This window comes from Carcharodon carcharias, chromosome 19 (genome assembly GCF_017639515.1).
Source record: "Carcharodon carcharias isolate sCarCar2 chromosome 19, sCarCar2.pri, whole genome shotgun sequence".
In the NCBI taxonomy this organism is placed as follows: Eukaryota; Metazoa; Chordata; class Chondrichthyes; order Lamniformes; family Lamnidae; genus Carcharodon; species Carcharodon carcharias.
Window position 1 is genome coordinate 51,070,222 of NC_054485.1, and position 13,096 is coordinate 51,083,317.

At 41.4% G+C, this 13,096-nt stretch overlaps 1 protein-coding gene across 5 annotated transcripts in view; it reads right to left on the bottom strand.

Moving 5' to 3' along the window:
* inpp5b (inositol polyphosphate-5-phosphatase B) overlaps window positions 1-13,096 on the bottom strand; it is a 282,881-nt gene that overhangs the window by 36,344 nt on the left and 233,441 nt on the right. For all 5 annotated transcript variants that reach the window (XM_041212440.1, XM_041212441.1, XM_041212443.1 and 2 more), the window contains 4 exons: window positions 9,916-10,103; window positions 2,699-2,810; window positions 1,381-1,490; window positions 789-924 (listed from right to left, as the gene is read on the bottom strand). In XM_041212440.1, coding sequence (XP_041068374.1) covers window positions 789-924; window positions 1,381-1,490; window positions 2,699-2,810; window positions 9,916-10,103 — 546 coding nt within the window. The remainder of the gene's footprint in view (window positions 1-788; window positions 925-1,380; window positions 1,491-2,698; window positions 2,811-9,915; window positions 10,104-13,096) is intronic.

Here is a 13,096-nt window from a genome sequence, read left to right on the forward strand (position 1 = left end):
TCAATTTCAGACAATACATATTGGTTTGAGACCAATAGCTGCAGTTCAAGCTGTAGCCAGGCAGTACCTTGGTTACATTGCTTGGTTCCTTGCCAGCTGTAAAGCTAGCTGTTCTGGCTAGAAAACAGTTTTGTGCACGCTCAGATCTCTCGCACAAGCTAAAAATGTAACTGTTTAATATTCTGGAAGGTGGAAATCCTTACACCTTAAAAATATAAATTTGAAGTCAGATTCCAAAGGAGGGTCGAGATTTAAAGAATTTTCGAAGAACTTTGTAAACCAGGTTAGCCACAGCACTCAATGTACACACCATTCGGTGTCTAATGCTGGTATGCTGATTCTCTCCTCTGGGGCTCTCGCTCTGCTTCCCTTGGATTCTGGTTGCACCAATCTGGGTTTATTTGGTATTGGAGTGAAGAAAAAAGATCACTTCAGACTGCTGCTGATCCGCAGAAATTTGAGAAATAGCAAAGCCCAATTAATATCAACAATAATGCAATCAAGTTCAATTTAGTATCACACTTTTCCAAATGCGAAATATTCCCTTTCATTCCAGCAAGTTAAGTCTCACAACTCCCATTATCATTTTTTTCATTCTAAGGTGCTTTGAGCCTTGTTCAGTCCAGGTAAATAATTTACACAACAATCTGGTTTTATGATACTTAATAGATCTAAGAAATTGTTTAGTATTTAAGTTAACAGGAAATACCAGCTGACAATTTCTCTTTACAACAGATGACCAAGAGCTAGGTCGGAACAACAGTGAATATGAAAAAATGGTTCCTTACCCCAGCTTGAAAGATTGCGCTAACTGGTTTATGGTCACTGATTTTTAAAGCCATATGACTGCGATACTCCAACTCCTCGATGTTGCTGCCTTTCCAAAGGATTCGGTCACACCATGCAGGAACTCGACATTTCTCACTAGGTAGTAAATACAACAACACACCTATAAAAGTATTTCAGACTCTCTGCCTATCTCCAAGTCACTTCCATACACACAAGACTGATGAAAAAAGTTTAAAATTGCATTAAAACATTAACAATCATTCTACTGATTCTCAGAATAAGCTAGATTCGCTGGTCTTGCCTCTAGTCATCACTCCTAACCTCTGGTCGGCTTCTGTTGCTCTTATTGTTCCTTCGTAATGTGTCCTAAGACATCCTGTTACATCAAAGTGCTTTACAAGTGTCTAGTTTTAACTGTTGTTGTTGAAGGGCGGGGCAGTATTCTGTGAAACTATACCCCAAGAAAAACTAGTGCTGTGTATTTGCAACTATTTTTAGTTGAACACCGATCGGAATAAGTTTCAAGAAAAAAGTCTGGCAAATCCAACACTGAAAAATTCCCAGTAATAAACAGCCCAAGGAGTTGGTTACCTCGTGTCCCAGTGATCAGAGCCAATATCATATTTATAGGTTGGTTGAAAGTTGATATTTCCTTCCTTGAATCCTTGGAACACACCCGACTCCTCCATGTGTTTCGTTAGCTATGCAACAACAGTAGAAGTTCTTATAGTATCAGTAGTAATGCTGCAGGACAACTGGTACCATGTATTAAATTATAAAATAGTAATTTTGTCATTACTTCTATTTTTTATTCATTTATAGACTTGACTTTATTCACCACCCTGAATTAACCATTAAAATAAAATTTAAATTATAGCGATTCTCCTTTGTATGTGGAATAAAATATTGTGTAATTTTATTTAAGCGAACCTTAGACTGAGAAAAGAAAGCATGAAATAAGCAAAAGCCACACAGGCCATCAAGCCTGCTTCTGCTATGACTACCTACAAACTACCATAGGTTTAAGCAATGTCCTTCAAGTAGTCAGATTTTGTGATCTGCTCCCAGGTGTTTTGGTCAAACCTCACTGAATGCATAATCCTTTCTTCATGTGCTCTTGATGCCTCTTCTTTGTCTTGGAATAATGCTGATCTCATGTCCATACTATCTATGCTGCGCATTTTGCAACTGAAGCTGTTGCCACCATTTGGGGTTAATTGTTTTTCTCTCCATGAACTGTTCTGCATTAACTTCCCCTAATCTCCAGCATATGCATCCATCCAGTAAACGACTGCTGTTTACCATATGCCACCTGATCGTCTTGGTCTATACTTGTCCCATAAAATTTCAAATCCTGTTCTCAATCAGATAGCTAACTCATTCCTTTCTGAAAGACTATTGCTGGCAGTCTGTTCCACATTCACTATTCTGTGGGGGGAAAAATATTTCTTCCAATTTCTAGTTTTGCTCAAGATTTGTTTTAAGCATAAGGCCTCTGGTACTGTGCTGAGAGTGCAAGACTCTGGTATTGTGTTTATAGTGCAAAACAATTAGCATACTTACATGAAAACCTGTCAACATTTTAAAGATCTATCCACACTGCCCCCTTCCAAGCAACATATTTTTTACCAGGATAGGCAGACAACTTCTGCTTTGCAAGCCTCTCCTCATATCCTCAAGGCCTGAGTCCTGCAATTATCCTAGGTACTTAGCTCACGTTCCACACTTAAAATTTTGACTAAGTTTTCTGATGGCAAGTATATCTCCCTTCTAATGGTAATTTCTGCCTTTTTGGTCCATCTGAGCCAAACACCAGTCACTTGGTAATCCATGGAGATAATTTTCTACCAGTGCTCTGATGGCACTACATTCCTAGGAGAGTTAATGGTTACTGTAATCTTCATCTTACCTGATCATATTTGATGAGTCTTGCATAATCCTTAATTTTTATTAGCTTTTTAATAACTTCTACATCTGGATGACATATTCTGTAGTTCAAATCGCCAAGCCATATTATCATGCTTTATTATAAAGAAAAAGAAGAGAACAAAGTGGTAAACAAATCTTCATTATGAACAAAGAGTAGCTTTTTCCATACTATACTTTTATTCAGAACAAGGCTCCTTTGATACAGCCTGCAAGATATTTACTTTATCAGTTCAACACTGCTCATTCAATTATTCATGTGTGAAGCTGTGTAGTAAGTGCCAGCAGGTCACTTGATGGTAGGAAACATAGCTGATGTTATCACCCAACATTGCTATGTGCACTGTCCAACAGGAGTAACTGAATCACATGGAGTAAAATGAGGTGCAAAGTCCCTCTACTTTGTCGAGGTCAAACATTTTCAGATTCGGCAAAGTTCCCTCCGTTTTGCTTCAGTCCAAACTTTTGGGAAAGCTCTTCTAGATTAATGAAGGGAAGAATACAGCTGGTTCTGCACCTTAACAATTTTAAATATATAATCTTGAAAGAACCAAACCTTAAAGAAATATACAGCTCACAATCGCGCAACCAACAAATTTACTACAACAATTCATAATTAATAATCCCCTTCTTGTTGGTTAATAATTGTCGGTTAATAATTGCCATACAGGCACATGTCTAAAGAGAGAAGGAAGCATTCTTTACAACATGTTCAAGATTCTTATCTGTTCTCGAGATGAGACCACTCACACTGTCTCATCATATTATGATTTACTGTCACTATTGGCAATGTTATAATGATTATATTACAGGACTAGTAATTCAGAGGTCTGAACTAATGATATGAAGGCAGGAGTTCAAATCCCACATGGGAGTACTTAAATACAGTTAGGAAAATCTGGAATAAATGGTGACTTGGCTGTGCAATTACTGGATTATCGTAAAATCCCATCTGGTTCCCCAATGTCCTTTATCTGACATTCTTACCTGGTCTGGTGCATCTGTGGCTTCAGACCCACAACAATGTGGTTGACTCTTAACTGCCCTCTGAAATGGCCTAGCAAGCCAATCAGTTATTGAGAAGGTGGCTCAATTTTTCAAGGGCAATAGGAATGGGCAATGAATGCTGGCTTTGCCAGCAAAGTCTATACGCTGTGAATTAATGAACACATAGTATTTACACTAACAGGCAATTCGGCCCACACCAGTGTTTACGGTCCACACAAGTCTCCCCCCATCCTTTTTCACTTAACCCAATCATATAATTCTGTTCCTGTGCTCCTTATGTTTTATCCAGCTTTTTCTTAATTCCATCAATCTATTTACCTCAATTATTCCTTGGGGTTGTGATTTCCACATTCTAACCATGCCTTGGTAAACGAATTTTCCTGAATGTTCTATTGGATTTATTAAGTGGCTATCTTACATTTATGGCCCCAGTTCTGGTCTTGTCCACAACTGGAAATTATCTTCTCTACATTTATTACACGGAGTACAGCAGTTCAAGAAGGTTATTCACCACCGCCTTCTCAAGGGTAATTAGGGTTGGGCAATAAATGCTGGCCTAGCGATGCCCACATCCCATGAATGAATTTTAAAAAAATTATTCAATCAAATCCTTTCATAATCTTAAAGAACTCTATATGGTCATACTTCGTGTCTTCTCTTTTTTTGAGAGAGAGAATCTCAGCCTGTCCAATCTTTCCTGACAGCGAGATCCTCTCAGTTCTGGTATCATTCTAATTATACCAATTTACATCTTCTCCAAAGCCTCTCTATCCTTTTTATTATATGGAAACCAGACATTCCATTATGCTCCTAAGTTTAGGATAACCAATGTTCCATATACGTTTAACAAAATTTCTTTTTAATTCTTTCCTTCTAGAAATGTGCCTTCTTTGATGCTTTTGGCCTTCTTGATCTATGTTGCTACTTTTAGTGATCTGTGAATCTGTACTCCCAGATCTCGCCACTTCTCTTCCCCATTGAGACACTTATTTTCCAAGCAGTATGTGGCTTTCTAATTCTACCTACTAAAATATACGACACTTACACTTACCTATATTGAAGTTCATGTGCCAATTATACACCCACTCTGCAAGTTTATTAATGTCTTCCTGTATTTTGGCATAGTCTTCTTCTACAGCAACTAATTTGATGTCATCTGCAAATTTTGAAAATTGTACTTCCAATTCCTGAGTCCAAATTGTTTATGTCAATGGTGAACAGCAGTGGTCACAATACAATTCCTGTGGAACGCCACTTCCTACCTTTAGCCAATCTGGGTAACTAAAACATAATTCTATGTTTTCTCTGTGTAGCCAGCTAGCCATTTTGTTTATCTCCTGACCTCACATGGTCTGATCATAATCCTGAGTCTACTATGCAGTACATTATCAGATATCCAAATATATGACATCTATTACATTTTCCTTATTAAAAACAATGAAAATGTATGGCACAGGAGACCATTTGGCCCATTGTTTTGGTGCAGACTATTCAAACCTCATCCAACCTAATCCCACTTTGTCGCTCTTTGTCCATAGTCTTGGAGGTTACAGTACTTCAAGTGCATGTCCAAGTATCTTTTAAAATACAATGACGGTTTCTGCCTCTACCACCCTTTCAGGAACCCCTCAGTGAAACAAATTCTCTTCAACCCCCCTCTAACCCATCTACCAATTACTTTGGATCAATGCAGCCTCTTCCCCCATCCCCCTCCTCCAGAGGTTATTGAATTCTCTGCTAAGAGAAATAGCTCCTTCCAATTAATTCTGTCTCGGCCCCTTATAATTTTATTTCCCATTAAATTTCCCATCAGCCTCTTTTGTTCCAAAGAAAACAACCCCAGCCTACCCAATCTTTCTTCACAGCTAAAATTCTCTATTCCTGACAACATCCTCATAAATCTGTACCCTATCAAGTGCGACCACATCCTTCCTGTAATAGGTTGAACAAAACTGTACGAGGTACTATAGCTGTAGCTTAATGGTATTTTAAACACCTGTAGCATAACCTCCCTCCTCTTGCTGTCTATACTTGGGCTAATAAAGGGAAAGTATAATGTTTGCTTTCTTAACTACCTTATCTGCCTGCCCTGCTACCTCATGGCATCTGTGGATCTGCATCCCAGGTCCCTCTATTCCTCTACATTTCACAGTATTCCACCATTTAAAAAAATTCATTCATGGGATGTGGGCTTCGCTGGCTGGGCCAGCATTTATTGCCTATCCCTGGTTGCCCTTGAGAAGGTGGTGGTGAGCTGCCTTTGTGAATCTCTGAAGTCCATGTGGAGTAGGTAAACCCATAGTGCTGTCCAGGATTTTGACCCAGTGACAGTGGAGGAACGGTGATATATTTTCAAGTCAGGATGGTGAGTGATTTGGAGGGGAACTTCTAGGTGGTGGTTTTCCCATCTATTTGCTGCCCTTGTCCTTCTAGATGCTAGTGGTCGTGGGTTTGGAAGGTGCTGTTGAAGGAGCCTTGGTGCATCTTGTAGATGGTACACACTGCTGCTACTGTGCGTTGGTGGTGGAGGGAGTGAATGTTTGTGCCAATCAAGCGGGCTGCTTTGGACAGCGTAAAGCTTCTTGAGTGTTGCACTCATCCAGACAAGTGGACAATATTCCATCACACTACTGACTTGTGTCTTGTAGATGGTGGACAGAATTTGGGGAGTCAGGAGATGGATTACTCGTCGTACTATTCCTCACCTCCGACCTGTTCTTGTAACCACAGTATTGGCTAGTCCAGTTCAGTTTCTGGTCAATGGTAATCCGCAGGATGTTGACAGTGGGAAATTCAGTAAAGGTAATGCCATTGAACAGTAAGGGATGATGGTTGAATGCTCTCTTGTTGGAGGTGGTCATTGCCTGATACTTGTGTGGCGCAAATGTTACTTGCCACTTGTCAGCCCAAGCCTGGATATTGTCCAGGTCTTGCTGCATTTGGACATGGACTGCTTCAGTACCTGAGGAGTCTTGAACTGTGCTGAACATCATGCAATCATCAGCAAACATCCCCACTTCTGACCTTATGATGGAAGGAAGGTCATTGATGAAGCAGCTGAAGATGGTTGGGCCGAGGACACTATCCTGAGGAACTCCTGCAGTGATGTCCTGAAGCTGAGATGACTGACCTCCAACAACCACAACCATCTTCCTTTGTGCTTGGTATGACGCCAATCAGTGGAGAGTTTTCCCATTGATTCCAGTTTTTCTAGGGCTCCTTGATGCCACACTTGGTAAGATGCTGCTTTGATATCAAGGGCAGGCACTCTCACCTCATCTTGGGAGTTCAGCTCCTTTTTCCATGTTTGAACCAAGGCTGAAATGTCAGGAGCTAGGTGGCCCTGGCGGAACTCAAACTGGGTGTCATTGAGCGGGTTATTGCTAAGCAAGGGCCACTTGATAGCACTGTTGATGACCCCTTCCATTACTTTACTGATGATGGAGAGCAGACTGATGGGGTGGTAATTGGCTGGGTTGAATTTGTCCTGCTTTTTGTGTATAGGATACACATGGGCAATTTTCCACATAGCCGGGTAGATGCCAGTGTTGTAGCTGTACTGGAACAGCTTGGCTAGGGGCGTGGCAAGTTTTGGAGCACAAGTCTTCAGTACTATTGCTGGAATATTGTCAAGGCCCATAGCCTTTGCAGTATCCAGTGCCTTCAGCTGTTTCTTGATATCATGTGGAGTGAATCTAATTCCTCAGGGTAGTGTCCTCGGCTGAACCATCTTCAACTGCTTCATCAATGGCCTTCCTTCCATCATAAGGTCAGAAGTGGGGATGTTCGCTGATGATTGCACAATGTTCAGCACCATTCACAACTCCTCAGATACTGAAGCAGTCCATGTCCAAATGCAGCAAGACCTAGACAATATCCAGGCTTGGGCTGACAAGTGCCAGGCAATGAGCATTTCCAACAAGAGAGCATCTAACCATCACTCAATGGCATTACCATCACTGAATTCCCGACTATCAACATCCTGGGGGGTTACCATTGGCCAGAAACTGAACTGGACTAACCATATCAATACTGTGGCTGCAAGAGCAGGTCAGAGGCTAGGAATACTGCGGCGAGTAACTCATTTCTGGCCTGTTCACCATCTACAAGGCACAAGTCAGGAGAGTGATGGAATACTGTCCACTTGCCTGGATGAGTGCAGCTCCCACAACACTCAAGAAGCTTGACACCATTCAGGACAAATCAACACGCTTGATTGGCAGCACATCCACAAATATCTATTCCCTCCACCACTGACACACAGTAACAGTAGTGTGTACCATCTACAAGGTGCACTGCAGGAACTCACCGAGGCTCCCTAGGCAGCACCTTCCAAACCCATGACCGCTACTATCTAGAAGGACAAGGGCAGCAGATAGATGGAAACATCAAACCTGAAAGTTCCCCTCTAAGCCACACACCAGCTGTCTTGGAACTATGTCACTTTCCTTCACTGTCGCTGGGTCAAAATCCTGGAACTCCCTCCCTAACAACACTGTGGGTGTACCTACATTACATGGTTGCAGCGGTTCAAGGAAGCTCACCACCACCTTGTCAAGGGCATCTAGGGATGGGCAATAAATGCTGGCCCAGCCAGTGAAGCCCATGTCCTGTGAACGAATAAAATAAAACATATTTGTTTTGAACCCTCTCTATCTCCTCCTTAAATATCTCCCACTGTGCCCATACTGATTTACCTTCTAATAGCTGTTTCCAGTTCATTTTTGCCATTTCGTAACTCAGCCTAGTAAAATTGATCTTTCTCAAATTAGAACTTTTACCCCTGGTCTATCTTTGTCCTTTTCCATAATTATGTTAAATCTAACTGAATTATGATCACTGCTCAGAAAAATGCTATCCCAGATAGCCCTTTAAACTGCCTAGCTTCATTCCCTGAAACTAAAAACAGAACCATCCCTTCTCATGTTGGGTTTTCTACATACTGGCTAAAAATGTTCCCCTGAATGGTCTTTTAAGAATTCTGGGTCCTTCCCCACTTTGACATTGACTTATCTCAGTTAATTTTAAGATATCTGAAATCTCCCTACTATTACTGCCATGTTGTTTCTGCACTTCTTAGCAATTTACCTATACATTTGCTCTTCTATCCCCCTCTGACTGTTTAGGTATCTATAATACAATGCTTTATGAATTCATTACAAACTTAAGACAAAGTAACTCTTGCCAGCAGGGAACATAGCAGATAGGAAAAAGGAGTAGGCCATTCAGCCTCCCAATTCTTTCTGCCATTCAACTAGATCATGGCTGATCTTCTACTATAATGCCATTTTCCTGCACTATCCCCATATCCCTTGATACCTTTACTATATAGAAATCTACCGATCTCTGTCTTGAACATAATCAATGACTGAGCCTGCACAGCCTCTGGGGTAGAGAATTGCAAAGATTTACCACCCTCCGAGTCAAGAAATTCCTCCTCACCTCAGTCCTAAAGAACCTACCCCTTATTCTGAAACTGTGTCTACTGGCTCTAGACCATCCAACCAGGGGAAACATCATTTCCGCATTTACCCTGTCGAACCCTGGAAGGATATATTCTCCTGATGTATTCTCTCCCATCAGCCTAAGAGGACTGTGACCAATTATAGTACAGTCAATGTTGCCCTTCCTCAGATGTACAAACTCAACATGGACTCCACTGAACATGTGATCTTCCTGGTTTGTACAGCTTGGTGGCATATCATTGATACAACAGCACCTTCCAAACCCAGGACCTCTGCCACCTAGAAGGACAAAGACAGCAGATACATGGGAACACCAACACCTGAAAGTTCCCCTCCAAGCCACTCACCATCCTGTCTTGGAACTATGTCACCATTCCTTCACTGTCACTGGGTCAAAATCCTGGAACTTCCTTCCTAACAGCACTGGGTGTTAACTATACCACATGAATAGCGGTTTAAGGCGGCAGCCACTACTACCTTCTCAGGGGCAATTAGGGACAATAAATGCTGGCGTAACCAACAACGCCCACATCCCGTAAACGAATTTTTAAAAAGACCCATGCAGCCATTGCAAGGGCTGATTGTTATGAAGGAGAGACAGCAATGTCAAATAATGCTTGATGAAGAAAACAGATTTTCTTTGAACTATTGCCAAGTATAAGGTATTCCAGGCAGGACTTGCTGAAAGAAATATATCTTATATAACCAACCAACATCAGAGACTTACTCATGCTTCATGATTGTGAGAGATGTCAGTGGCAGGGTAGACTGAATAAAACGCATTCTGCTACAGATGTCTTTGTAGTCTTGGTTCCGTCTGTCACATTCTTCAGTGTGAGCCGCGAGGTGTGAGTTAACGATACACAAGGTGGTGTTATGGAACTGAAACCTTATGCTGACTCCACCTTTGTTACCCTAAGAGGGAAAAATAAGAGAGCATTTCAGAAAGTTTAAGAAAGAGATTTAAAAACATTTTTTTTAAAAAAGCAAAATCATAAAGGCTTTCACAAAGGGTCAGATCTTGCTGGAAAAATGTGTTAATGGAATATACCATCATTAATGTGCAAATTATGGAAATTGAGGGATACACCAATCTCAAAGTTGTTGATCAACTTATGCTGATCCACTGCTTGCTTTGCACAAACAGCATCTTACATTAGCCTCCCCATCAGTTTTTAAGAGCCAAAATGGATTTCCAAATTAATTGCTCATTAAATTCACCACAAAAAGATAAGTATCATTAACTGTACAGGTACCTTCTCGGTACTGTGATAATTGATAAGGCAATACCAATCAAACACTCTGATCCAGAAACTTAATCTAAACTGGGTTCTTATTGTTTCACCTAGTAAATTGTTCTGGGATGTTAAAATATCAAAGTTTTTTCCTTACTTTTCCTGTCTCTCTTTTCTTTCTCTCTTTACCCAATCTTTCTTTCCCGCTTCTTTATTTCTCTTTTTGTACCCAAATTGAGTCTACTTTACCATATTCCTTCTTGGTCGATCCTCTGTTTCTCAGTCCTTAAATCTCTCTGGTTGAGATAGATTGTTGGTTCTGCTATTTACGGAGGTCCCAGATGCTCCACTGCTCTTACTCAAATGTTTCCCCTAAACTACATGGCAATCGAGAAGTTCCTGCTTAAGTTTCTGCATGTGTGCAGGTGCGTAAAAAAAAAATTAACTTACATAATTCGGCAGCACACAACCAATAAAAATTCTCGGGAACGTTACTCTTGCTGTGCCATTACCTAACATCAAGTTATAGTGCAAATTGTTTTTCAAGCCAAAAGGTACAGAACTAAAAGGCCAAGCCACAAAATGCCCTACTCCAGCGAAATCCAACCTGGTTACTTTTCTGAAATCCTCACTCCTGTTTGCTCGATACCTTTAGATTGATAGTCCGATTGTACATTAAGAATGAAAAGGAGGAAAAAAGAAGGAATTGGTGTCTGTTTAATTTCTAAATGTTACATTAATATCACAGGAATAAATATGGCAAGGAATGCTGTATCTAAACGAGCTGTTCACCACACCACACAATGGGCTAAAAATTAGTGTAGGGCACCTGGACAATAAATGAAGATCTGTGGAAGGAAATAGGGGTCTTTGAAATGTGGATGCTAAGTCATATGCTAAAAATTCCACATAAGACCAACGAAGAGGTGATTGAAATTACAAAAGCAAAAAGAACTCCAAAAAGACATCCAGAAAACAAAATTTGATTGGAGCTGAAAAGCGACAGGGAGATCTCTTCTAGAGGGCAAAGCGGAGGACAGCAGAAAGAGGGGTCACCCTATGTGTAGTTGGATGACAGACATTAGAGAGCAGTTGCAGACGAGCTACAGTGGATGTGTGAGGATGGCACAAGATAGACGAGCGTGACATACCATGACAGCAGATCTCCTGGTAGCAGTAGCTACAATCAGCAGCAACAGTGCAGCTTCAAAGTTTTACTAAATTGGCTTGGTCAATTCTCCAGAGGGAGGAAGGACCAGCAGGGGTTTCTTCAATATCAATAGGCATCGCCACATGGGCTGCACAGCTAACAACCTGCGGCAATGGCATCGTCTGTCCCAGAATCAACACAGTAAATGTAGCAACTCTTTTTGTAGTGGTGCACACAAATCACAGAATTGTTACAGCACAGGAGGCCATTCAGCCCATCATGACTGCAACTGCTCTCCAAACAGGCAATTCACTTAGTGCCATTCTCCTGCCTTCTCCCCGTAACCCTGCACATTCTTCCTTTTCAAATAAGTCTAATTTCCTTTTGAATGCCTCGGTTGAACCTGCCGCCATCACACACTCAGGCAGTGAATTCCAGACCCTAACCACCCGCTGCGTGAAAAAATTCTCTCACAATATTTTTGATTCTTTTGCCAATTACTTTAAACCTGGGCTCTCTTGTTCTCAATCCTTTCATGATGAGGAACAGTTTCTCCCTCTGTCCAGACCCCTCATGATTTTAAACACCTCTATCAGATCTCCTCTCAGCCTTCTCTTCAAGGAAAACAGTTCCAACTTTTCCAGTCTATCTTCATAACTGAAGTTCCTCAGCCCTGGAACCATTCTCTTTTCTGAATTTTTTCTGCACTCTTTCCAACGCCTTCATATCCTTCCTAAAGAGTGGTGCCCAGAACTGGACTCAACGCTCCAGCTGAGTCCACACTAGTGTCTTATACAAGTTCAACATAATCTCTTTGCTCTTATACTCCATGCCCCTATTATAAAGCCTAGGATAATGTATACTTTATTAACTGCGCTCTCAACCTGTCTTGCCACCTTCAATGACTTGTGCAAATATTTAACCAAAGGAGTTTAGTTTTGTTTCCTGCTTGGCAAGTCCCTAGTTTCAGCCATACTGAGAAAGCACTGAACAAGGGAAACCATGCCCTGTGTTGATGTTAGGAATCTTTTAGTTTGGGGGAAGGAGGTGATGGGCTGGTTCACCTGCGGAACACCCACTCAGGGATGAAGCAGCTGGGAAGAAGTGGTGGGGATCTTTATGTTCATTCTTACCCTTATTCTAGGGCTTCTCTAGGAGAGCTGATCCAGCCCTATGTGCAATAAGGATAGGCCCAATGTTGAATAAGATGGGAGGCATTCCTGACCACCTTCCTCTTTTATGACCTGCCCCGCCCACTCTGCCTCATATACATGAGACAACTAATTTTTTAAAGTTCTTTCACAGGATGTGAGCACTGGCTAAGCCAGCATTTGCTGTCCATCCCTAATTGCCTGAAAAGGTGATGGTGAGCTGCCTTCTTGAACCGCTGCAGTCCATGAGGTGTAGGTACACCCACAGTGCTGTTAGGGAGGGAGTTCCAGGAATCTGACCCAATGACAGTGAATAACTGGCAATGTAGTTCAAACTCAACATGGTGTGGTGCCTGAAGGGGAACTTGCAGA